Source organism: Haliaeetus albicilla, chromosome 17, assembly GCF_947461875.1.
Source record: "Haliaeetus albicilla chromosome 17, bHalAlb1.1, whole genome shotgun sequence".
In the NCBI taxonomy this organism is placed as follows: Eukaryota; Metazoa; Chordata; class Aves; order Accipitriformes; family Accipitridae; genus Haliaeetus; species Haliaeetus albicilla.
In genome coordinates, this window is record NC_091499.1 from 4023304 (window position 1) to 4048962 (window position 25659).

Below are 25659 nucleotides of genomic sequence, written 5' to 3' on the forward strand. Positions count from 1 at the left end.
TCTCTATGGCAACACTTTTTAGCCTATTTAGATTTTTTGTTAAAATCTCTCTCTCTTTCTCCCCCTTCTTGCATTATTCTGTTGAGTGACAGATATTGATAGAAAGATAAAATGTAATGTCCACATACAAACATCTGCCGAGTTTGGAAGAGTAGGTGGCTGTTTGCTTTATATTTGACCTTTCCCTCTAACCAGATCTTTCACAGACACTCCACTAAACTTCTTTCCTTTTCTTTGTGAAAAATTTACTAAGAAAAAAAGAAAGATACATTCAACTCAAAATATAATTACTACAGATATGCATAGATAAATAATTTTTCCTCTTCGAGCCTGAGTGTTTTATGAGAGTGGTGTACATCATCATTACTGTTTTATAGCTGAGGGGAGGCAAGTACAGACAGGAAAAGAAAAGAAATTATCCAACATCAGCCAGAAGCTAAGAGTTTCACTGACTGTAGTAGCAGGTTTACAAATTTTCAGTATCTTAACAAGTGGTTTCTGATCCTACACTTCATACCTAAGCTCTCCTTATTTGGAAGGTTTACATTTCTGGCTCATTATATCCTTGCCTCTCTCTTCTGTTGCTGTATGAAAAATGCCCACAAACAAGCAGAAAATAGGACTATACCCTCAGAACTGCAAAACTGACTGTCTCACAAGGCCATTAAATTCACAGAGAAAAAGAAACCTGTATGGAAGTAGAGGAAATTTGGTTTTATAAAATCCTGTTCTGTTATATTAAATCAGAGTATTTCATGTAGGAGCAGTAGGTTGGAAACTTAGGTTCTTTATTTGAGGTAAAAAAGATAAGACTGCAGAGTGATGGCTGTAATGAAGTGGGGATGATATTCCTGGGCAGTACAGGAATGAAAGCAGCCAGTGCTGGTTTGGGCTACCTGCACAGAAGAGTTTTACTGAGGATCTTGGACCTTTGTGTAAACAGGCCAGCGGAGGAGTGCCTGTTCTTCTTCACAGCTATGTAGATGAAAGGGATTTTCTTCACGCAGGCAGAATTCTTATCCCTCATGATTTGACCTGATTTTTAAAATTATCTGATATAATTTTGTTACCTGCCAGCTTTAGAACATAAGAACAGCAGTATCGGATCAGCTCAGTGATCTGTCTTATTCACTGTGCTGTCTACATTAACCAGGCGTACAGGGAAGAGTATAGGAACAGGGAATGAATGATCCTATCTCTGATACGCCTTCGTGACTTTTTGCAGTCAGCAATTTAAACATTTTTCTGAGCCAGGACAGCATCCAAAGCATCCAGCAGTCAGCCTATTCTCTAATCCATTTTTAACTCATTTATCTCTTTGGCTACCTTCAAATCCTAAAGCAGTGAGTTCCACATTTCAATTTTGTAATGTATCAATGACATAAAAATAAAGTAATATGTTGAGCATCCTAGTTCTAACACTTAAAATTTTATTTGAATGCAAATCACATTATTTGTATCCTGAGCAGAGTTGTTTGTCTTTACAGTCCCTCACAACAACTGGAAGTAAATTTTAAAAAGCACCACAGATGAGACTGATTCATGTGTATCCAACACTCAGACAAAATTGCAGATGATCTGCTGCATCCTGTTGGCTGTTATGTTTCATGCAAAAACCAGAGTGCTGTGATACAAGCCAAAGTGTCATCATTTCAGCTTCATCACAATGTGCTTATATTTTTAAGCACCAGCAATTTTCTTACAAATATTATAAACTCTGCAATTTCTTTAATTGAAAATTTAATATTAGATGGTTTGTGATTTAGAATAAGAAACTGTAAGAGGAAGTTTTGAAATGTATATGGTGATAGTTTATTGAGATCAATTGAGTAATTAGAATGAGTGTTCTCACCAGAATAGTTAAAAAAAAAAAAATCCATTAGTAATTTCAAACAATGCTTTTGTGCCACATATAGACAGAAAGCCGTCTTACAATTGGCCAACTAAATGTAGAATAAAATAGTCAAAAGTATTCTTAAAAACTATTTTTAATGGCTAAAAATAGCAAAGTTATTTAGAGGAGAGGGAGAGAGAGGGGAAAAAAAAGCCACAAAATATCCGCCTCATCTGGATGAAGTTGATTCAACAGTAGTTCTAAAGTAATTAGTAGCAAGCACCTACCATAAAGCCGTCACAGCTTTACCACCTTCAAGAGTTGAAAATAATTTATCTTTAGAAACTGTGTGCCTAGCATGGATTGAGAAGGTAATATTAATGAAGGAAAGAACCAGGAAATAGCAGCACACTTAAAGCTGACTAGAGCTAAAATCGATGACAAGAGGCAGTCAGAAACACATGAGTAATTTATTAAGCAATGATAGATTTGGGTAAGTAGCACTGCAAAATCAGTCCTTCTTCTGATATGTGGGGTGAAGATAAATTAGCAGTTTTGTAAACTGAGCAGTTCTGTTTGCCCTTTGACTAATATATAAAACAAGCCTTCAAGAAATGCATTTGCTCTTTTCCTACCTGGCTTTCGGTGCTGTACTTAACCCCAAAGCTATATTAAATCCCCTGGGGTAAAGACACTACTAGAATTAAACTTCTGTCAAGGCATCGCCCTGAGTGATTACGTTATTAGCAATCATGTTTATCAGGTGTCCCGGCGTGCTGGGGTCTGTACCAACCCTGAGGGAGAGCACTGAGGGCTCCTCTCTCAAGGAGAATCAGGCACAGAGCGGATGCAATTCAAAACACTAGACCCATAGCAATAAAGATGGAGTTTTATTTAAGTGCATCCTCTCTTTGGTAAAATATATGTTCTTTCATACAATGACCTCACACACTTCGTTAGGGAATACAAATCGCCTTCTTATGAAGCGTTAATCTCTTTCCTGTGCATGTGCAAGTGGCTACTCTTCTGTTATGAGTGGAGCAGAAAAAGAAATAGCCCAAATAAATATGGGAATCTCAGACCATCTTATTTGATATGAAAAAACACACAGATACAAGAATAAAGGACATTTTAAACAAGTGTCCATAATGGAGGCTTTGTACACTGCCTGCTTCCTCTTGTTGCTGCTTATATGTCCACAGCTCAGAAATTCATATGGCCTTCTTCAAACTCATTGGGTAGCCTTTCTGGTTCCCTTCTTCTCCCTGGAATAGCAAACTTTGAGGCACAGTAACTCTTTTACCGCTGTAGGCATCTTTAATGGGAAGCTTTTGAAATTCCTTGGCAAGCATTATCTAAGAGCGTAGCTAAAGCCAACCTGGAGAAAGCTGGTGTTGCTAGGCACTAGTTCTCCCTGTAGGAATCTCTGTGCACTCTCTCCAGTGTCCCTCCACAAAATTTTTTTGTGGCTCCATGGGAAGAAACAGAGGGAAGTGCAATACAGGCAAGAAAGCCAGGGCCAATAGAAAGACTGCTGTTCTCCTTAATCAAAAAATCTGGCTTGAAGTAATATGCTAGAGGAGTTATTACTCATTATAACTCCTCCTGCTGCATTTGATCTCTCTACAAAACCATTTCATTCTTTGCTCCTTTAAAACACACAGGTTGTTATAGTGTTTCTCTTTAATAATCCCAGTTTTACATTTTTTTATAATCACACTAAAGAAATCATTGTGAAAGATTCCACACTGCTTTGTCATTAATATTATTTTGTCCTTACCACAAAGCTTTTATCCTGCTGGTTTAACATAGCAGATAAAGAGAACTGAATGAATGTGACATCTCACAGAATTTCCTCCTTGCTGGAAGACAATGCAAAGGCATAAGCAGCATAAGTGGTTTCACCTTCTATTAAAAAAAAAAATCTTGACATTTTGCTTTCTTGTGCAAGCCATGAATGGAAGCTAATGTCAAAATATTAACTGAGTGGAGAAGTTGACTTTTTTACCTATTGTTCTCCGTCCCATTCTTAGTCAATCTTCCATATACATCTGTGGTCACAACCTCTTCTTTTCTCTGGTTGTGGATACTGTTGCTTTTTTCTTTCAACTTCCGTAAATTATCTAATTACCCATCGTGCCAGTAGCCATGGTATACAATGACCAGAACTGGTGGTCAGGCAGACATGCAAAGTATTCTGAGGAACTGTGTCCTCTGAATTCCTCAGTGTGCACATGCACCCATTGCTATACAATCTTTCTTCCATGTGAAAATTGCTGGGATTTCATTAATACCATTAGAATCCCATAATTACTCAATGTTTTCCCTCTCCTGTATTTAAAGGGACTCTCAATTTATAGCCTAATTTCTTTAGCTATGTTTTCCATAAAATAGAGCTCTCCATTAGTAATTTCTTTCTTCCAGCTGAAATTTCATCCTGCAGGTGAGGCAGCTTCTTCACCATTACATGGATCTCTACATGAAGTGAAGAAAGAAATGGATGGCCTCTGAAACAACCCATGGCTAATGCATTAAAGGCATTACAAATTAATATCATGACCATAAGAAGAATTAATGTGGTTCATGATGGTCTCGTATAATAAGTTTGCACTGACTGTGTTGTACATGAGCTAGGGCACTGTCAGTTGCCCAGACTGGAGATTCTGTTCCTCACCCCTCACTCCACATTCACTCTGGGGTATGCAGGTTGACAGGATCTGAAATAGAGATATAAAGCAATCTCTTCTGTCTTCTACCTACTGAAAATTTTGCTTTGCAATGCATAAGCCGTCCAAGTCTCTCTCTAACCCCACTTGCTTCCCTAGTGTGCCAACGTGTGCTAAGATTCTAATACTACAGGGAAAGAGTATATATTTCGGAAAAAAAAAATAATCAGGTTTTCAATTAAATGAAACAGTAAAAACTGATAGCCCATATGTGTACACATATGTATCCCATTAGCAACTTTCAGATGCGTTTACATCATTTTTTTTTAAAAGTGCCTGTCTATGTGCGTATGTCTATACGTTACATGAACACTGCTTGAGTCAAAAGCCTCTGTTCTCCGCTCTTCATAGGCACACACACATGCGCACAATCCACTTGGGTTCACGTTAGGTTCCTGTACTGGGTCTGGCTGGGATGGAGTTTGTTTCCTTCACATGAGCCCGTACGGCACTGTGGTTTGGATTTACGACTAAAAGAGCATTGCTAATGCTGACGGTTTAGCTATTGCTGACCTTCTCTGTTTCTTAGCTGCCCCACCAGCGAGGAGGCTGGAGGTGGGCAAGAATTTGGGAGGGGACTGACCCCAAGTGACCAAAGGGAAATGCCATACCATATGACAACATGCTCAGCAATACAACTGGGGGTAGTCTTTCCAAGGTAGCTGTTGCTTGGAGACTGGCTGGGCAACAGTCTGCTGGTGGGAGGTGGTGAATGATTGCCTTTGCATCACTCGGTGCAGTTTTATTTTTCCTTCACTTATTAAACTGTCTTTATCTCGACCCACAAGTTTTTCTCACTTTTGCTCTTCCGATTCTCTCCCCCATCTTGCTGGGGGGGGGTGAGCGAGCGATTAGGTGGGTGCTTAGCTGCTGGCTGAGGTCAGACCACATTTGCTCAAACCCTCCACATGTTTTACTGGATAAGAGAACAAAGCCAAAATGTTCTACATGGGTCTGTAGGTGGGCATGACCCCAAGCATTGGCATGAAGTTATCCACACTCTGGAAGCATTAGCATGAAGTTATCCATACTCTGGAAGCATTAGCGTGCCTCCTGGTGCAATTTTGTCCCACGCTAACTAGCATTATCCCAGTCAATGCCCTGAGTTCGGGAGAGTTGGAATTGGCAAGGGACCAGTGACAGCAGGCTGTTTGGATGTGGCCACCTTATTTTGGAGTACAAAGACATTAACTAATACAGACATGTGCTGTATCATTCCAGCTGGCCACAGGATGAGTGAATGCTTTCTAACCCGTTTTGTTTGCAAGTACAAATAGATGTAGCCGTAATGTATCTTTAAAAAATTTACTGTATCAGTTATTTTTGAAAAACAAACTGAATTTATGTGGCATGAGAAGACTTTGGATGGCCACAGTAATGTAGATACTATCTCCCTTTCCTGGATTATTTCTATTTCAGACTTAAACTACTTTGCTCAAAAGGGACCATTTCTCATTGTCTCCATACTGCTGATCCTAAAAGACATTGTCGTTTAAGGAAAACTGGGCACGCTTGAAACTGAGGGTGCTCTCAGGGGCAAAATCATCCTTTTCCTATTACCATTATTCTTACCTAAAAACTCTTAAGTCCTATATATATACAACTGTGATTAAAAAATAAACATAAAAAGAATAAGGGTAGGCGAAATATGGTAATGCAACAGCATTGCAAAGCTATTGCTTCAATGGTTTCAGTCAATAGTGTAAAGAGATGGAACTCTTAGAGTTATGCAGAGAAGGAATATTTGCTGACACCAATATCCCAGACAAGAAGATGGACTGCTTTCATATGGCAGGATTATAATCATCACAGTCAGACTAAGTGAAAGGCAACTGCAGGCTTTGTTGTTGAATTTCTCATTCTAGTCATCATTTTGATTGCTGTGGAAGCTCCCTAAAATTACAGCAATTTTATTGTTAGTAAATGAGATCAAAATTTAGAATAGAGCAAACAGATGATCTGATTTAAGAGTAGAGATACTTAAGTGACAATCACATTTTCCTAAAAGAAAAAATTCGTTGACAAGTTTTTACTCATCTAGCTTTGAGGGGCAACGCAAGGCATTATTTTCTATCTACCCAATGAGCGCTTTTCCTGGTGATTTTTCCATCAGGACATCAGCCTGCACTGGCTGCACTTGGATCCTCCTATAGGAATTTGAAGTCTCACATATCAGGCTCCACTGCTTTGACCATATCAGTATGCGTTCTGCTACCCTCTTATGTTATGCCATCTCTTCAAGGAAGCTCCTTCAATTCCTTGCCTTTGTCAGTGCCCGGACATCTCCTCCTCTTTTCCTCAGAACTCCGTAGGGAGCTCCGGCTCGACTGTGCTCTGAACTACTCTGTTCTTTAGCTGCAGTCATTGCTGACTCATGTGTAACCCTTGTGCTTAGCTCAGCCACCCCTTCACTATCAGTCCTGGCTCATTGCCCCTAGCTACTCACGCAGCCCCCACAGTGAACTTTTAAATAAATTAGAGTTAGGAAGACTAAGGAGCTTTGGAATACTCTCGCATGGGTTGCTCATCACTCTAATTGACTGCTGAGTCTTGTATCCTTCATTCTTCTCCAAACAGGTATAGCCATTAGTATGCTAATGCAACCAAATATTTCTACTTGCAACAACCCAAAGAGAGATCTAAAAATCTAGGCATCTTTACGTAATAAGTCGAAATGAACATACAGCACATTGTTGTATGTTATAGCCAAACAGCTTTTGCTTCATTGTTAATGCAGTTATCTCATTATTATGTCTCTTCAAACCTGCCTAGAGCATTTGTCTTCATTTAAGGGAGCACACTGCACATTCCATATTTTAACATAAAACCAATATGGAATTTTCATAGTCTAAAAACAGTTCCTGAAAAACAACTGTCCTGAAAACCAAAGCACAATAACATCAGTGAAGCCTGTTTATTATTTATCCATAATCTTCACCTTAATTTACATAGTTCCCAAGTAAATAGAATTGTTTCTGACAGCCCAGTAGAGCCACTCTGACAGCCAGCGTGCATTCTCTTTTTTCCTATGAGTCACAGCCAGTTACAGAGACTTTTCAGGCCAAATTGCAGTTTCATCGATATCAATCCAGTCCCTTATGTTCACACTGCACCCTCAGTTCTGCTTTTATAGTACTGCTACCCTCAGCGATGAGCAAGAACATAAGAACTTCAATTCTTCAGTGGTTTTCAGAGACCAGGTTGATTTTGCTTGCCCATCAATTAAACAAAACCCCAAATCTATATTTTATCCACAAATCTATATTTTATTCAACTTTATACAAGAATCCTTCAGACTTGGTAATGCAAAACCTCACAAAGCTATTTTTATAGAGTAATTTTTCAGGAGAGCATTACCTTCAATTTAATTTTTTAATTGTCATTCCTCAACAGCTCAGTAATGAAGAAGTTGGTTTTTACTTGAACTAAGCGTGATCACTTTACACTCAAAAGGGTTGATTTTTCAGGAAAAAAAAATGACCAAATACAAGAAAGAGAACTAGGAAAGGGTGTTCTCTGGCACAGCGAAACATCACTACTACAACACAGTGATAGCGATTTGAGGTTAATTAGTCAGGAAGAAGTTGAAAAAACTTGGATTTAAATTGATTTTATGCTTCAGAGTTGTAAAGGGCTTCTTATTTTCTTTCAAGTCTTCCTGAAAACTTGCTGTTCTGAGCTTCATAAACTTCACAACACATTCATGTGAGGACATCATAGTTAAAATACTCTAGTTATTTTGTCCTGACAGAGTTGACATTTACCTTGTTTAAAGTGTTTAACATCAAAGCTAACAGAATAAATTTGTGATGTGAAGTAGGCCATATTCACTTACCAGAAAAATATTCATCCAATACTTTGTAAACATTTAAAACACTTAGGATAAGAAGCAAGATCACAAGCCTCTGTTCATGCACCTCTCATCCCTTATTCTATAGCTGTAATGCCCAATATAAAGCCCACTTATATTAATGGGAGTCTTTCCACTGACTTTTGAATTAATCCTGTACCCAATTGGAGGATCGTATTCCTTCATTTCCTGACTGCCCAGAAAAATATACAAGTAGACAGCACAAAGGCAAAAAGGGAAGAGCTTCCCTCGCCCAGTTTTGTAATCGAAGAAATTAAATTGGCTCTGAATAACCTGTTCTATGATATTGCTTGTGCTGAGCTCATTTGCTTGAATATAACCTAGCAATAACAATCCAAACCAGGAGGAAGACTAAAATGAGTATGAGCGTAAGGAAACTGTATGAGAACTGTCTTCCAACTGGCTTTCAATTTACAGTAGGCATGCCACCAAGAAAGCAATTCGGAGTTAACACATTACGAACTTGCACATTGCACTGACAAGCTCCAGAGAGTGCTGTAAACAACACGGAATGAAATTTACTGTCTCATGCGTTAGTAATAGCTGAGCATGTTATAAATTATCCAGCTGGACTTCTTGCCTCTATCCCAACCAGTAACCAAAATGAGCCACAAATATTTCTACAGCCCCAAGGGGAACTAGCGCACGGCTTGCGTCCATAACAGCTGAGCCCTGCAGGGCAGGAGGACAGTTGCGTGCAAGGCGATCATCAGGCAGGGTTCCTGGCCCAGGATCTCCTTCAATCTGGGCCTGGGCCTGGGCTGGAAGAACATTTTTTGGCCCAGGTCAAAACTGTGCCAAGGAATTCACTAAGGGTGTAGCAGCATGGATCTCATGCCAGTGCATGAAGGCTGCCTTTACTCTTACTAGCGTAGACAGATTCTGCCATACGACAGAGCAAGGAAGGTTTGCAAATGCAGCGAGTAACTTCCACGAATTCTTTTCTATCCCCAAATAGCAGACTATCCCTTCACATCTAGTTAACAGAATGATTTTGTACTATGTACGTTATAAGGTCTGGAGAAGAATAATGGCTAGCAGAGGAATTAGATTGGATAAGAAACATCAGCCCTTTATAGAAATAACTGTGGGATGCTAAAGTACAACTATACAGTATCAAATTTAAATGCAGAGGTTGTTGATATGAGTGATAGAGGTGACAGCTACCAAAGGAGAACTTTCAAGGAAAAGAACTGCAAAGGGCAGAAGCTAACAAGAAGGCTCTGTACACTTTTTGTGGATCAGATATGAACATCACCTCTATTACTGGACTCTGCACCCTGGGAAAAAACAGGAGACATTCTGACTGATCTTCTTCATAAGTAAGTAAGTGTCAATAAAGATTGTGAATGCTTTACTCACAGGGAGGTAATTTTCAGAAATACCTTGGAGGTAAACACTGGAAAAAGAGGAGCAGGAATTGAATCTGTCGGTAAAGCTTCTAGAGGAACTTTATGTGAAAATTAGAAGACAGATATTTCAAGTGCGTCTGGAAAGTGCAAATGTGGAGAAAACTTACAGTTTAAAGTATAAGTTTTCTTATAGTCACACTCACATCATTGCACTAGGATCACTGGGGTCATATTGTCAGATAAAAAGAAAGACTCCAGAAGAGAAGACAAGATATGACAGACAAACAAACCTTAAATCAAAATAGCTGAACAAATTATACTGTGCTCAGAGACTGGGCACATGTAGTGGCCCCAAAGTTTGGCAACTGTTGTGAAAATTTGCACATGATACAAAAAAAAAAAAAAAAAAAAAAAAATCAAAACTTGATACTGAAAATATCTTCCTGCGGCATTGTGGTGCTGTTGATGATATAGAAGTCCTTTGTGAGACTGTAGTTGTAAGCTAAACCAAAGGAACAGCAGAAACAGCTGGGTCATTTCCAGCCAGCTTATATGCTATTTATCAGAACCTAGAAAGGCATCTTGCTTGTTGTGGGCAAACAGAAATTATTGAGCAGAAGAATGAAAAATTGAGTGTCCTTAGTTATGGCTCATTATTTTTGTGGGACAGATCACATAACTACTCAAAACCCACTGCTGTTGCACTAAAAAATTAGCTTGGTCTGAAAATCCAAGTAGAGGTTACCATTCACATTGGCTTGCACCACATACAGAATCCTGCAGTATAGTAATTAACTGCATATCTCTTCACATAAATGCTCATGAAGTCAAATGCTAATTATTTTGGGTTATCATGTCAGATAGCAGAACACAATGTAATGAAGTTAAACCACTTGAGCCTTCAACTTTTAAGGACACCAGAGAAGATTTTTAGAAGATCTAAAAGGTTGTCTATAAGCTAATTAAAGTAGTTTCATAGTTGTTGCATTAAAATATGAGTAACATTATTTTAGAACAATTCCTTCCACTATTTTCAATATGGGTGCCAGATTTCCTGGATTCTTTGCTTGAACAAGTGGTATTAGCAGTACTGAAGCCTGGCAAAAGAAAAGAACATGGGATTTTTTAAATGAGATAGTACCTTCAAAGCTTTATGGTGCCAGTAATATTAATGATCCTGGAAGAGAAACCTGAAAGTCTACAGCTATGATTTCTCAGGTGTTTAAGATCCTAACAGTTTCAAATATGTTTGCAACTGAAGAGACAGCCTTCCTTGCCATATTTTTTTGTCATTGAAAAATCTGTCCTCCTTCCAGAAAAACACTCCTGAGATGCAAGCCCTTACTTCTTTGTTCCACAGCCTCTGAAAGTCCCTCTACTATTTCATGACAGTTTACTCTAGAAATTACTATTTAATCTAGAATTCAATATTGTCTGACCTATATACTGTATCCTTGTATTCTGACAGTGTCTGCCATTCCTGAGACAAAGGTACGGTATTGTGCAAATCAGTTCAAAGATAAATTACATTAAAAACCAAATAAAGAATAATAAGCAGTATTTTCCTTTATGAATTTATATATTTAACTTAAATTTTTAATTTAAAGAAGGAAAGATAAGCTTTTATAGTTGAGGACTTGAGAGTCACAAAAAGCCAATAAAAGACACCAGTTTTGACATAGAATTATATTTCTGCTCTTTGCTACATCCTTCACATTGTCTTTGCTTTGTTTGTTCTTTGTTTCTTTTATTATTGTGGTCTTTAACTGCTCTTTCTTTGTCTATATGGCACATGGTCAGAACTTTAAAAGAATAAAATTGGCACCCATTTAGTTTATCTTCTTAGGTTTATCTCCTCAGAGCTAAGTCAAGGGCAAGATTTTTTTTAATCTCCAAGAAATTTTATCATTTAAATGATTTTCTATGAGTTTTCATTTCTACTTCATGACAATCCAGCTGAGTGGATTTTAGCCATATTCATTTTGATATCACCAATGCAGATTTCATTTTTCATGTTCATTTTCCAGTAGCTTTGATTCTTATACTATTTATCAGAATCCAGAGACAGGCAGCTAGTTTGCTGAAGGAAAAAGAACCTGTTTCAGGGCAAGAAGACAAATCAGGTGTCCTTACTTAACCTTCTTTGTCTTTGTGTGGAAGATCTGTTCACACTGCTATTAAAAAACCCAGTGTTCTGTTAAAAAATAAATAAATAAATAAACACCAACAACCAGATGCTCCAAAAATAAGGATAAACTATTATCTTGAGGTTACATTTATGACCTACTTTTTGTAGGTCATAAAATCAGATAAATGTTCTCTCTATTATTCATCTTTATTACATTAAAAATATTAATTGCTAGAATAAGTAGCTTTGAATTTCCACTGTTTTTTACATTTCTCAGCTGTGATTCAGTACCCTCATTTGGAGTGGGTGTCTTACAAGAATGAAAGCAGGAAATAATTTGATACCTGATGTGAGCTCTTGCTTTCAAAGGTGTATGGTTTATTAAAAAGGGATGAATGGTCTTACTTAGATATTCAAGGTAGCTAAACACTTGAGGCTCAATTAAAGCTCATGAAATTGTGCATTCTGAGGACAGAAAAGCTCCCTTCCCCCACTTGTAATTAGAATTAAATATAGGGAGCTGAGAACAACAGCGATGGGAGGAAGAGGAGGTTAAAGTAACAGAGTTGACTTAATTTCAGGAGCTTGAAGAAATAGTGAATAAATTAGGCTGTTAAAATTCATTTTGTTGCAAGTTGACAGGTGCTCAGCACAGGTAATTAATGCAGTGAGTTTTAATAAACTAGAATTAGAAACAAATAAGAAACATCTCCTCCTAAAGCAGTGGGGAAGATGCACACCGCTATCTCCTGGCGCCGACAGGTTGACACGCTGCGGCTCTCCGTGAGCCGTGGGCCACGAGGTTTTCGTGCTGCTGCTGCGTGTGCAGCGAGGTGAGGGGAGGTGGTGGTCCCTTGGCAAGGGAGAAGAAGAGAAGGAAAAGGAGAGACTGGGAGTAGTCCATGACCTGGTGAGAAAGAAGAGAATACTAATAAAGTACTTGCTAAAATTATGGCTCCCTGGCTAGAGATACTCAATGCCCCATTTAATAACAGCCGTTGGTGAAAACGAATTTTTGTTCCTATTTGGAAATAGGCTTCCCAGATAAAGCGCTTTCCCAGACAGAACAGTATTGTTTGTTTATTTGTTTATCAAAGGGGAAGAATACAGAAGTCCCTAAAAGCCAGATTTCCAGGAGGGTATTGGTCAACCGTGCTGAGCCCATGGCTGTACCTGGGAGACGGGGTTTCGTTTGCCAGGATTGCTCCTCTGGCTGGGGAAGGAGGGAAGCTGAATTCACTTCAAGCACTGCCTGCTCAGAATACTGTCATCTCGATCCCCCAGTGGTTGTTAGGTGACGTTTTGAGGCTGATTTGCATATTTCTGATGGTATGTGATGCAAATACGCCGTTATATCAGGGATACAGACTTACCGTCGCTGTTCATTAAAGACCCCTGTCTGCCATTCAGAAGAGTTGGTTATAATCAGCAGTCATATATTCAGAGATCGCTTCTAATAAAACTTGCTTCTGTCTTCTCATTTTGTGATCAACATGATCATTAACATTTTCATCACAGTTCTTTCTTCCACAACAACCATGTCCACATTTGTCTCAGATTATCATCATCTATCTTTCTTTCAATACAGGGGATAAATTATGAACTAAATCCTGCAGTCTGTACGCAGTCAGCCATAAGGGTTAGCAATGTTTTCACCAAAAAGATCAGGATTTGTTTGTATTTGCATTATTTATAAGGGAAATAGTATATTCACATTTTTTGTCAAGGTAATACTGTGTTTTATCAATGCAGTTTCTCCCTAAAAGACTCTGTACTCTTCCTCAAAAGTCATTTTATTGTCAAATTCTCATTCCAACAGAACATGCTAGCTTTTACAAAGACATTGATAGGAAAGCAAATTAAAGTTGTATAGTGGGACTTCATAACATGTGAGCCAGCTAGTAAAAGAAAGGACATTTCTGTATTTTCTATTTATTGTGTGTTTCACTGCATAGCTTTCATTTTTAAATATTTATTTTTCATATACAGGAAATACTGCTATCAGTCAGGCTTTAACAGGATAGATTTTATGAATCCACATACTTTATGGACATCTAAACATAAGAATTAATGGCAACTTCTAGGATGGAATGACTAGTGCATTTTCAGGATCTGCTTTTTTTTTCCAGCTTACATTCCTCGTGTTTTAAAAACAAACAGTAGTTCTCTTGCATATAATTATATAGAACCCCTTTCCTCCAGATTTACATAGACAGTTTGACCCAGAATTAGAAAACAAGGTGTTTGTCGCCTCTGTAAATTCATAGCAGGAAATCATTAAGTTTTGACTCTTCAAGTGCATATCTTTTCTTAAAATTCAGAGGTTGGTATCAGCTAATGCTAATATCAGCTGATATCAGCTATCAGCTATGTATTTGAGATAACTATTGGAATGAACCAACACAACTGATTTCAGATAAGAATCTGGGAAAATTAACACAACAGAAAATTAAAAAAAAAAGACCTGAAAGTAATTAGGAATATAAAATGAACTAAAAAAACATGCGTGGTGTCATATATATCTTATCCTTCCCTAATTTTTGTAGCTGCCAGCCTCGATTCAACAAGATATGCAAGCATCTATATATAATTAGCAACTTGCATATTTTCTCCCTAAATAGTTTGCTGAACTGGGATTTTTAGTAAAAAAAATTGACTAGCCTTTTATGACATGTGTGTAAGATAGCTATTAGATGTGTATGCTGCATAAAGAAATAATCACAAAAATAATATCTACATTTCTCCACTACGATCTTGCATTGTTAATATTGGGTGTGTGAAATATATTTTTTTTTTTTTAACCTTGATATATTTTTGACACTTCAAATTGTGATAAGGATAAATTGTGATAAGGACCTTCTGAACATTACTGGTGTGGTTTTGGTTCTGGGGTACAATGCACACTGCATTTTATAGCCTGTTTTGAGCAACACAGTGGAGGGTAGATCATCATTTATGCCAAGAAGCTCATTTATACAAGCTACAATGTCAAGTTTAATTAAGGGCTACAGTGACAAAAGAAAGCCAATTGCATGTGCTCAAAATACTTTTCAGATGACAAAAGGCTGATACCCAGAAAAACAGTATCCAGGGTAATTGTTAAGGTTATGATACTTAAACCTGAATATAAAGATCTCAGGCAGGATATTCCAGTGGTTAATGTTCTGTAAGAATTAAGTAAAAAATCAAATAAATCAAACTTAATCTATTGCCTAAAATTCAGATCTTTCTGCATGGAGGGAAAGAAAATATAACTGGCAATTAGGAGCATTTGTATCCCCACGTTTTCTTTATTCAGCTCTGTGAGATTCTATAATCAGTAACTTTGTAACTTGCTTACCACAATGGCTTTATGATGATGCCTGGTCAAAGTAAATGTGTAGAGAAAAATCTGGTGGCACCATTCATTTTGTGTTCTTTGTCCCTGCTCAGCACACTTAGTGTTCGGGAAAACAGTCAAAACCTCTTCTGCCTAATCCCCGTCAACATCTCTCTTTCTTTCTCTCTCTCTTTGTGGCCGCCACAATCATAAAGGGGGAGTTGATGCTAAGGATAAAGGTCAAGATGATAGAATATGACAACTCTTTGAATTGAAAAGAGAAATGAGTGTCCCTAAGTATTCAGCATGAGCTTCTCTTTGCTCCCTGCAGGGCATCTGCACCACAACCACCGCATTTTTACACTTCTTCTTCTTAGCTTCATTCTGTTGGGTTTTGACGGAAGCGTGGCAGTCATATATGGCTGTTACTGGAAAAATTAGGACACGGCTCATAAGGAAACGTTTCCTGTGCCTTGGATGGGGTAAGTCCGTAAATTAATTTCCTCAGGACCAATGGAATGAAACGTTTAATGCAGTGACAATGTCAAGAATATCATCATTTTCTTCAGTAAACCTGAAAGATAGTAGACAGCACGTTACTAAAAAGAAAACTAGGTTAGGAGCCCTTCCACTTTATCTCAAGCTCAAGCTATGGTGGTGTATATTTTAGCGTTCTTTTATAAATAAGTTTTAACAAAATTTTAGAAGTTTTTCAGCAAAGTAGTGTAATATCAAGTAATCAAAATAAAACAAGAAAAAACATTCACTGCATATTCATGAAGCCTCTTCCTAGTTCACTTTAAGACCTGTCAAATGTACCAGTAATTTAGCTACATCAACGTGGTACACCGTGGGCAGAAAACAGTGTCCTCCTCCCTGCCGGTGCTTCAGAAAAACAAATCCTGCAATATCACTGTGCTTCATTAAATGATTCATTCCATGTAAAATTGGCCATTTTGCATTAGCCTGCCCCATCATTTTTTGTCCAGACAGAACAGCAATATTTTGCTCAGCATCTAACGGTTATTACTGCTTTGGTTTTTTCCAGGTTTACCAGCGTTAGTGGTTGCAATATCAATAGGCTTTACCAAGACAAAAGGATATGGAACAGCCCACTAGTAAGTCACTCTGAAATGATAAATTATGTTTTTAATTAACAAGACTGTCATACCCATCAGGAATTCCGTAGCATAGTCTGAAGGCTCTACAGGTACCCATTCACACTTGGAACTGCCCTAAGCGTCACTGAGTGGTCCACAAAAGAACAAAGAGAAAACCATATGCCAGTCTTGGACTGAGCTCAGCAGAGCCCCAGGGATCCTAGATTTCTTGTGAGGTTTTGAAGTCGCAAGCCTTTTAGAAACACCGAGGGTTAAGTCCACTCTAGACACCTAACATTTATATATACATTTACCAAGGTGAAGGTTAAATGTTACAGCCAGCCTCTAAACATGTCTAAAACTCTACTGGCAAGAGTCTTTTTGGCACCCACGTTTCTGCCCACCGAGCACGTACCTCGGCTGTAATGCCCCTGAGCTGTTGGGAGCCAAAGGCTTGCAGAAATCTCAGATTAGCTCTCCCGTCCATCCCCTCTCTCCTGGAGTGCCTGATCCAGCCCATTCCCTGGACCGTGCTGTACTGGAGAGACAGCGGCGAGGAGATCTGTGTACTTCATTTACATTTTATTAATGCAGTTCCCGTTTAGCCGCCTGGCTGGTTCCAGAGCGCATTTAGTGCGCTGGGAAATTCACTCGTCAGCGAGGCTGCCCTTCGGTTGTCTCCTGCTTGAAGAAGGAGCTTGGGCTGAGCCTCCCTCCTGCCAGCAGAATGCTCCAACCACCAAGACGTTATGTAGGAGAGAGCACGTTTCCTTCGGTCGTCCTGTTTGGAGCTCTCCTCACGTCGCCTGCAAAATTAAGTATGCATCTGGACAGAAAGAGAGGAAATATGACTCTATAGCCTGGTAATGAGGGCATTCATCAGAGATGAGGATGAGTTAGGTCAAGTCCTCGCTTCAATGAATATTTAATTATTCTCCTTAGCATCATCACTGAGTGATATCAGGATTCCCCCTCCCTGCCCTGTGTCTCCCACCCTCTTGGCACACGGCGGGGGAGGCTTCAAGTCCTCGCTCCTGCTCGGCGCGGGTAAGGATTCGAACCCAAATCTCCGCCTGAATACCGGCTATAACCACCGAGCTCTTTAGTTTTAAACTGTGACAACACGCGTCTTGCATTTTATTAATGAGGAACGGCTTACCTGGCTGAAGTGTTTAACTGCGGGACAGCACTTAGGGCTGGCAATCATTAGTGAACCAACGGGCTTAGCCACCTTGTGGGTGTTAAATTAAGAACCTGCCCCTCTGATGTTTTTTTCTAGGTAATATGTACTCATTTTGCTGGCTTTTTTCTTATTTAGTCCTTGAAGGAGGACCGGAGGACCATTTCGGCTGTGAGGATTACGAATCACAAGTTTACAATGTCCAGACCCCATTGGGGATGTAGCCCTGTCCCTTCCAGGATCAATTCCACTGCAGTTACTCTAGTGATACTATTCACGTGTGACTACTTGCTTTAGTTAGTGTTGCTTCCTGCTTCCCTCCTGGGCTGAATGCATTTTTAAAAGAGGATATACTGAAATATTCAGACAAAGCAACAAATCATTCATTAAGTGTAACCTGGAAAGTAAAAAAGAGCAAGTCTCGGTCCATGTAACAGCTCCTCTCCCAGGATCCAAATTCAGCTGACGTGGTACCATGGGACAAAAGCACAAAAGAAGGTGTACAAGGGACAAACAGAACCATAATGCAGCTTTCTCATCTCACTTGCAAATACATTTTCTTGGCAGTTGACATCAGAATAATATAAGGAAAACAGGGAATACAGGGAATGGAAATTCCTCCTCCATCACCAGCTGACATGCTGTCCCACTCTAGAAGCCAGCGAAGAATTGTGTCCCATAACAACTGCTGGGCGATGTAAAAGCAGAGCTCCTGTTCTGCTCCTCCTCCCATAACTAAAGCACCCGTGTAAGTTTGTTAACTGCTTACACTGTATTTGGCCTGTTTGGCTGCAATCAGTTACACACACGCTGCCATCAGAAATGTATCCTGTTGCAAACTATTCCTGGTCTGTAAGATGCTATTTTTCAAAACGATGGTTCCAAATGGAGAAAATTAAGAGTAAAAATGAAGGAATTGATTCCAGTCCCATAGTCCCACGCATGAAGAGATTGACCGAAAGGCCCAAGGATCTTTGAAACATATCTTGGCTTCATAACGTATTTGACTGATGGGAGCGGCTTGAATTGCTCACACTTGAAGCAGTTCTGTCATCAACAGTCTCTGATTTCTATCTTTTTCTTTCAGCCCTAATTACTAGACAGTTATATTACTGTACATTTAAAACTACACATGAAAACTATTTCACACAGACACTTGTACTGATATAGATAGAGAAGCTGAAGGGATTTCCTAAAAATAATAAAAACCACAGTGACAAGCTTTTAGATATTTCAGGATATCTGAAAAATATTTGTGTGTCTGAAAGCTTGATTGTTTTTTCCAACTCTTTCTGTGTGTCTAATAAATATTGTTGCTGCCTCTCTTCAGACGATCAGAGCTATGAATGCACCACTACTACAAGTTATAGTTAATAAACCTGCGTGACCCACTCATGTTTACATACAGTGCTGTATATTAATGAGCAGTGCAGATAACTTCCAGGAATTCATTATATCAGCAAAAATTAAAATTCAGTCATAGTCGTGTTCTCCTAAGAGAAGAAACCATTCTCCTGGAGAGCATCAAACAGCTCACAAAATCTACAGGACACAGGAGCAAGTCTACAGATACTTCATCACTCAGCAGAATTTTATGACCATGTAACATGGTCCCATAAAACCACCAGTGGATGCTCTTAATACTAATCAATTTATATGGCTTTCTGCTACATGAAGATCAGGGAGAAAGAAGACAGAATAGGAGAACAAAATAAAAACAACTATAAATCATAGAAAAAAGCTATCAGAGCAAAGAAAAAGAAGCAAAGAAGGAAAAATAGTAAAAAAATGACAGCAATTGCCTTACGGTATAAGGCGGCACCTGAGAATCTGTCTTCAGAAAGTTTTCAAAAGAAAATGATTGGTAAAAAGTGCATTTCAGATTCATCAGCTGGCAGATATTGAATACATTGCAATGATCACATCACACATTGTTGAAAATCCAGATTGTTGAAAATTCAGATTGTGTAAAGAAAAGAAGACAACCTCTACATTTTTATCCAACTCTGCCTCTAAATGGAAGTCACTTTTTTGAACAGCCTTTTTATTTGAGGGCATGGGAAAGGGAGGGAACAATTGTCGCTTGGTCTTAATGATTTTTGTGGTAGAAACTGTTTTCTTTTTATATTAAAAAAAAATCTTGTTGACCCTTTTTTTCAGCACAGGTAACTGAAATTATGTTTCAAACACAATACATCAACAATTTTTATGAACTGATGTTTCTGTCTCCCAATAAACATGAAAATTTTAAGTACATGTCTTAGTTATGCAGCAGTCAAAAAGCAGTTTAAAAGCTCATACCAGTAGGGAAATGCATTGTGAATACATTCCCCCTCTCAGAAGCCCATGTTCTCAGTCTCTCACAATAAATAACCTAGCTTTTGGAAAAAACAGCAAGAAAAATTGCAGAACATTTTGAAAGCATTTTTCTTTGACATTACAAAAATAAATTGAACATAATTGTTGTAGCTGTTTTTTGAGGTAGGAGGTAGAATAGCCTGACAAGTATTACCTTTTTAACAGTGAAGCAGATATGAACTATTTGCATCAATTTATCATTCCAGAATTTAGCACAGTGATGCAGTTGGGTTCATGTGGCAGATTTCACGTGGCTTCATTGCAATGGGAAACACTTTTATTCTTTGCGGTTCAAATTCCAGCCGTAACAGACCGTTAATATTATGATGTGCTTGCATTTAATTTACTTGGTTTTCAAAAGTACAAAAACAAGACTGGAAAATAAAAGAAGATATGTATTATTCTGATGTGAATGTTTCTGGATGTGAGATCCAAGTAAATTATTTGAACGCATATACTTGAGTTTTCTTATATGTAGGTGTGATCATGTATTCAAATAAACATGCAGTTCTTTGAATGTGTAATCACTGGGAAAATAGCACAGCTGCATTTACTTCAGTGTGTGAAGCTCCTGATCTTTTGCAGATATGGAAGGCTTTACATCATGTTGTATCAAATATTTAGAATTTGATTCTGCAAGCGCTCTGTGTTCGGAAATCTGATGGTTTTTCAGTGAAAGCCCCGATGCAGTATGACAGACCCTGCAAGATTAGTAGCTCACCAGAAAATACAGTTTTCAGGTGCTTTAAAATATACATTTAAATCGTTTGCAAAATATTCCAGAGAATACAGAACAGTTAGATCATATATGATTTTTCTTTAATGGGAATATTGTCTGTAAGACCTAGTTCTAATAGCAATTACTAAATGACATAAGAGAAGATATGTAGAAACCATTTTTTCTGAAGTTCTACATTACAGGTACTTGACCATTCATTGCTTTAAGTATAGAACTGTCAGGCATTGTAAGCTGGAAATGTTTCTAGATACCTACCTGGCAAGTCCTCTTCAGTTAACTCATCATCCATGGCTAGAGGAGATTCAACAGAGATTCGCAAACTTATTTTCTATTGTGGTCTTAATACAATTTAGGCATTTCAGTATATGTATAGTTCACAGTAAAACTTTTGAAACGTTAACAATTGGTAATGGAAATAACTTTCAACTCCCTACATCATTACATCAACAAAGTAATTCTTTTTTTGCATGTGCATATGAATCTCTATATGTAGGATTGAACATACACTGGAAGAATCTCATGCTGTAGTAATTATTAATGCTTTCTTGGCAATGCGTTATACTTATTTTTAATTTGTGTTAGTTCTTCTCTAATGTTCTTTCCAGCTGTTGGCTATCTCTTGAAGGAGGGCTACTTTATGCTTTCGTTGGACCTGCAGCTGCTGTTGTCTTGGTAAACATTAATATATTTTCCAGTATTTTCATATGAAATGATGGAATGTGCTATTTAAATTATAAAAGCTTAGCTATACAGTAGCATTACTTTTTGCTGTGAATACTGAGCTCAGTATTGTTTATCATACCTTCAGTATTTTGAATGCATGATTCATTTAATTGTATCACTCCTTTATACCAGTTATCTCTCCGTGTCTACACAGTAAGCTGTGAAAGAATAATGTCCTGATTAGTGGCACAGAAAACTTGTTACAGGCATCACTGAGTTATTATCAGTAGCATCTACACACTTGTCACTGCCTTGTGAAGTTCAGTGACAGTCTTGCTAGAGTGCTGCTTGGCAGTGTATCACCATGCCAGCAAAAGCAACAGGAGGAGTGGAACCAGCCAGCAAGTTCTCCATGGCTACCGCTTTTGAAGGCAAAGGAAAAAAATCATTGTAGCCGGGAAATGTTACTCGTTTGTGTATAAATCTTCCACATCTCTGGAAATGCATTTAGGTGTAGGATTCACTTTGCCTAATTGTAGACATCTGCAATGTAGATTTCTGCGTCTAGGCTAGTTATCCCAGCCACATTTCATTGTCAGTGGAGAAGAATACACAATTTAGGGCTCAAAGCGTCAGAAGTATTTCAGGTGTCTACTTCAGGGTAAGATGAATTGCACGTTACATGTGCCATCGGCTATCAGTCATCTGCTCTGCAGTCTGTATGGATTTTTTTACAATATTTTGTTTAGCATTTCTCCCTTACAGATTTTGAATCCAGTTCTTCTTTCCACGCCACCAATTTTATACTAGGATAGCTCTATCAACACCGGTTATTTCTGATTTTCCATTGCAAAAGGGAATTGGTCTTAGTATTCATCAAAGATATCGCCGTTTAGCTACATAGATTTTCCTGAAATGGATGTTTACTACTCCCATAGAGTTTGTCTCATCATTGCCTGGAGTCAAGCCAGGATCCTTCTGTACAACTCACAGTCCCTGTCATGATAGAGGAGCCAAGGCTGTTTACAAAAAGCCAGTCATAATTTTCACATGGAACTGTATGTTCTCGGTGTAATTGGCAAGCTTTGTTCAGAAATGTTTGAAGTTCACAGTTGCAGTTTGCCCTACCATTAGCTAGTAGCTATGGAAGGAGCTGTTCCATGCAGCCACTTAAGCCTAAGTGTTCAAAGCAAAAGAATTATATAACATCAGCTGAAAAACGTAAATGCTGAAAATAAAGTGATAATAAGAAAAGCTGGAAAAGAGTTGGCAGGACAGACTGGCAACAATTAGGTATTTTGGCACAGGTCTTGAAAAATCTGTTTGAAAGGAAAAAAAGGATTACCCTTTTCTAATAATAATTTTAAAAAAAAGGAACATTTATTTAATAGATTCTTTACAGGGCCATGCAGAGACAGGTTCATAGAGTTCGGTTCAATAATACAAATGGATAATAACAGTCATTAAGTTGTCCATTAAATGCCATTAGTACGTCCAGTGAGTGCCAAAGTCTGACTGCTGAAACACGTGAATTTTTTTGTAGGTTAGGTCTTCAGCCCATGTATGTGAACGTATCACCATTTACTTTAATGGACCTAACCAGACTTACCCCAGGCACTCATCCGGCCCGCAAAAAAAAAAGGAAACTGCAGTCAAACAAGGCTCAAGACTAGCATTTTGGGGAATGACGTAGACAGTGACTAATGTGCAGGAGGGTACGGAAAACCGCGGGCTGGTTCTGCGTAAGTGGGAACACCCGCAGGGGCCGTAAATGCTCCAGAAGGACCACGGTTACGGTCGTCGTGTGCTCCGACCCGCTCCTCCCTGGGCGCACGACTCAAATGCGGTGGTTTTCCCAGAATAGGAGATAGCGTTGCACTTCAAACGGAGGAAATATTAAAGCTATAGTAGCCAAGCTTCTGGCCAGCAGAGACGTACACATCTAACTTGATACCAGGCATAATTAAAAATTCAAAAATCAGCCTGTTGCAGTGTGCGTATGTGTTACCCGTTTGAGAATACGGCCTTTTGGTGTGCTCAGGGACAGTTTCTGAAGGAATACCCAGAAATGCACCAGAAGGCATTTTGCAGGCCTGTAAGAGCCCTTTTCTGAAGTAACAGGATAAAACATTTTCTTTCAGGCACTGAAAGATCTGCTGTTTGTTTTCTGTTTGACAGGTCAACATGGTGATTGGCATTTTGGTATTTAATAAACTTGTTTCCAGAGATGGAATCCTAGATAAAAAGCTCAAACACAGAGCGGGGTAAGCAACAGTTGGGTTATTTTAAAGCATATTAAAATTGTATCACCAATTTTCAATTACAGATATTCACCAAAAATGCTTTTGATTGTGCTTTGAACTTTTATATCAGTGTAACAGTGTGTCTAACAGATTCCATTCATCTCAAAAGCTGCCGTTGCATTATCCTGAGGGAATGCAACTAAACAAACTAAACATAATAAAACACAAGTACAACAGTATTAAGTTAATAAGAATGAGGATTAAACGAATCTGAGTGGAGGTTTCACAAGATTGTCACACATGTAAAGTTGGAAGGAACCAATTATTTTTGTCTAGCTGTCAAATTTAATTAGTATGGTGGAAAATGTTACTTATTTGTGTAAACTGTTATAAAATATATTTTACAGCAATATATCCCTTACTGAGGTCAATGTTATTCTGCCATTCTGACTATGTGAAGAATTTGCTTTCATTCTTACATCCGTATCTACATAGGTGTATATTCTAAATTAGTGTAACAGCATTTTAAAGTAAAAAAACATGTTTTAAAAGCTAGAAAAAAAGTAAATGAAAAGTCTGTGTTATTGATTATTTACTTGCATTTGCATTTAAATTCTGTTTGTTATCATGAGAAGAAAGGATAATGACAGTGGTGGTACCAGAAACTGTTTTTCAGTGGATGACAATGACTTGAAGTACTGCAGCAGCAAACCTAGATACATTCCATATTGGAGAAAAATATTGCACAAGTGCATCATCACCTTCTTAATGCTCATGAAAGTATATTTAAACTTTGAGTAACCATTTTTTACAGCTACATGTTCTAGTATTGTCTTTTGGGCCAGCTTGTAGTTAACACCACCAATATCTGCATTTCTAGCAAAGATAAGCAACGATATCTTCATTTTACTGTATATTACTGCTATGGGTAAATTTATTATAGCTTCACTTTGAATTATTTTACCATTTCCCTAACAGTGGCATTCCTAATAAGTTCAAATCATTGGTTAGATGAGCAAATTTATGATAAATACTTCAGCTGGTGTGACTTGCATTTAATATTAATTCAATTAAATCTTTCTGGTTTTCAGCTCTTTCACCATCGTTCTGACAAATATGTACCAAAAGCTTTCATTTTGTTCCTTCTCTTTTCCTCCTTTTCCATTAGAAAGTATTAATTTCTTAACCTTACTTTTGTCTCCATTGCTCCATCAACATTCTTAACTGTGTAATAACACTGATGAAATCTAGAATATTATAAAACTACCCAAATTATTTCAAGAGTAGTAATAACTTAGTAATCACTAATTCAAATTCACATCTGCTCTAATTGCAGTGATTTAAGGAGTTGGGGCAGACACAGGTTTGGCTTTGTACATTTTCTGAGGATATCCAAGCTTAGATTTAACTGCATCTTTTTTTTTTTTTTTCCCCAGCTAATCAGTTGTAGGCTATAAAAATCTATTTGCTTATAGTATGCTTTCCTGATGAAACAAATAACTTGCTTTCTAACAGTGTGCAACGTAGTAAAGAGGTATTTTATTTTAAAATAAATGGATAAAGAACTAGAAACTATTCTGTCAGGAACAATCCAGCTATTCTGGGAAAGCATGTAGATACCCTAATGAGAAACCTTAACTTTTGGGATAGTATGAGATGGTGGCTTGGCAACAGCATTCCTTCATACTACTTGGCAGATGGTGGGTCTTGAGTCATTCTCCAGGGCACAGAAATTGTTGCAGCATTTGACCTCCGGTAGAAAGAGGATTGTCACTCATTTCTCGAGTATCTCTTGCCAGCCATGCTCAGGAAGGCAACTTCATTCTTTCTGGCAAACATTGGACTTACACCTGTCAAAAATTCAGTCAAAAGTTCAGCTGTAGAAATCATTTATGCAGGATTTAAAGCAGTGAATGGGACAAAATATACTAACTCCATATGCTTTTTACCACCTTAATAAGCATATGGAGAACCAAAAAGTGGAAAAAAAATAAAAGGATAAGTTGTCCTGATGGATCTCAATCATTTTCCTGGCATAAGGGGTAGCGTACATATATGTCCAGCCAGAAAGATTATATTTGGTTTACATACACATCAAGTTCTATTATTATTTGCAAGATCCAGAGCAGATCTATAGAGGTAAAGA

The 25659-nt window shown here is 38.1% G+C and overlaps 1 protein-coding gene across 7 annotated transcripts in view; it reads left to right on the top strand.

Annotated features, from left to right (window-relative positions):
- The window catches only part of ADGRB3 (adhesion G protein-coupled receptor B3), a 460870-nt gene that overhangs the window by 400615 nt on the left and 34596 nt on the right, over positions 1–25659 (top strand). For all 7 annotated transcript variants that reach the window (XM_069804588.1, XM_069804589.1, XM_069804585.1 and 4 more), the window contains 4 exons: positions 15562–15712; positions 16279–16348; positions 21213–21279; positions 23449–23534. In XM_069804588.1, the coding sequence (XP_069660689.1) occupies positions 15562–15712; positions 16279–16348; positions 21213–21279; positions 23449–23534 (374 nt within the window). The remainder of the gene's footprint in view (positions 1–15561; positions 15713–16278; positions 16349–21212; positions 21280–23448; positions 23535–25659) is intronic.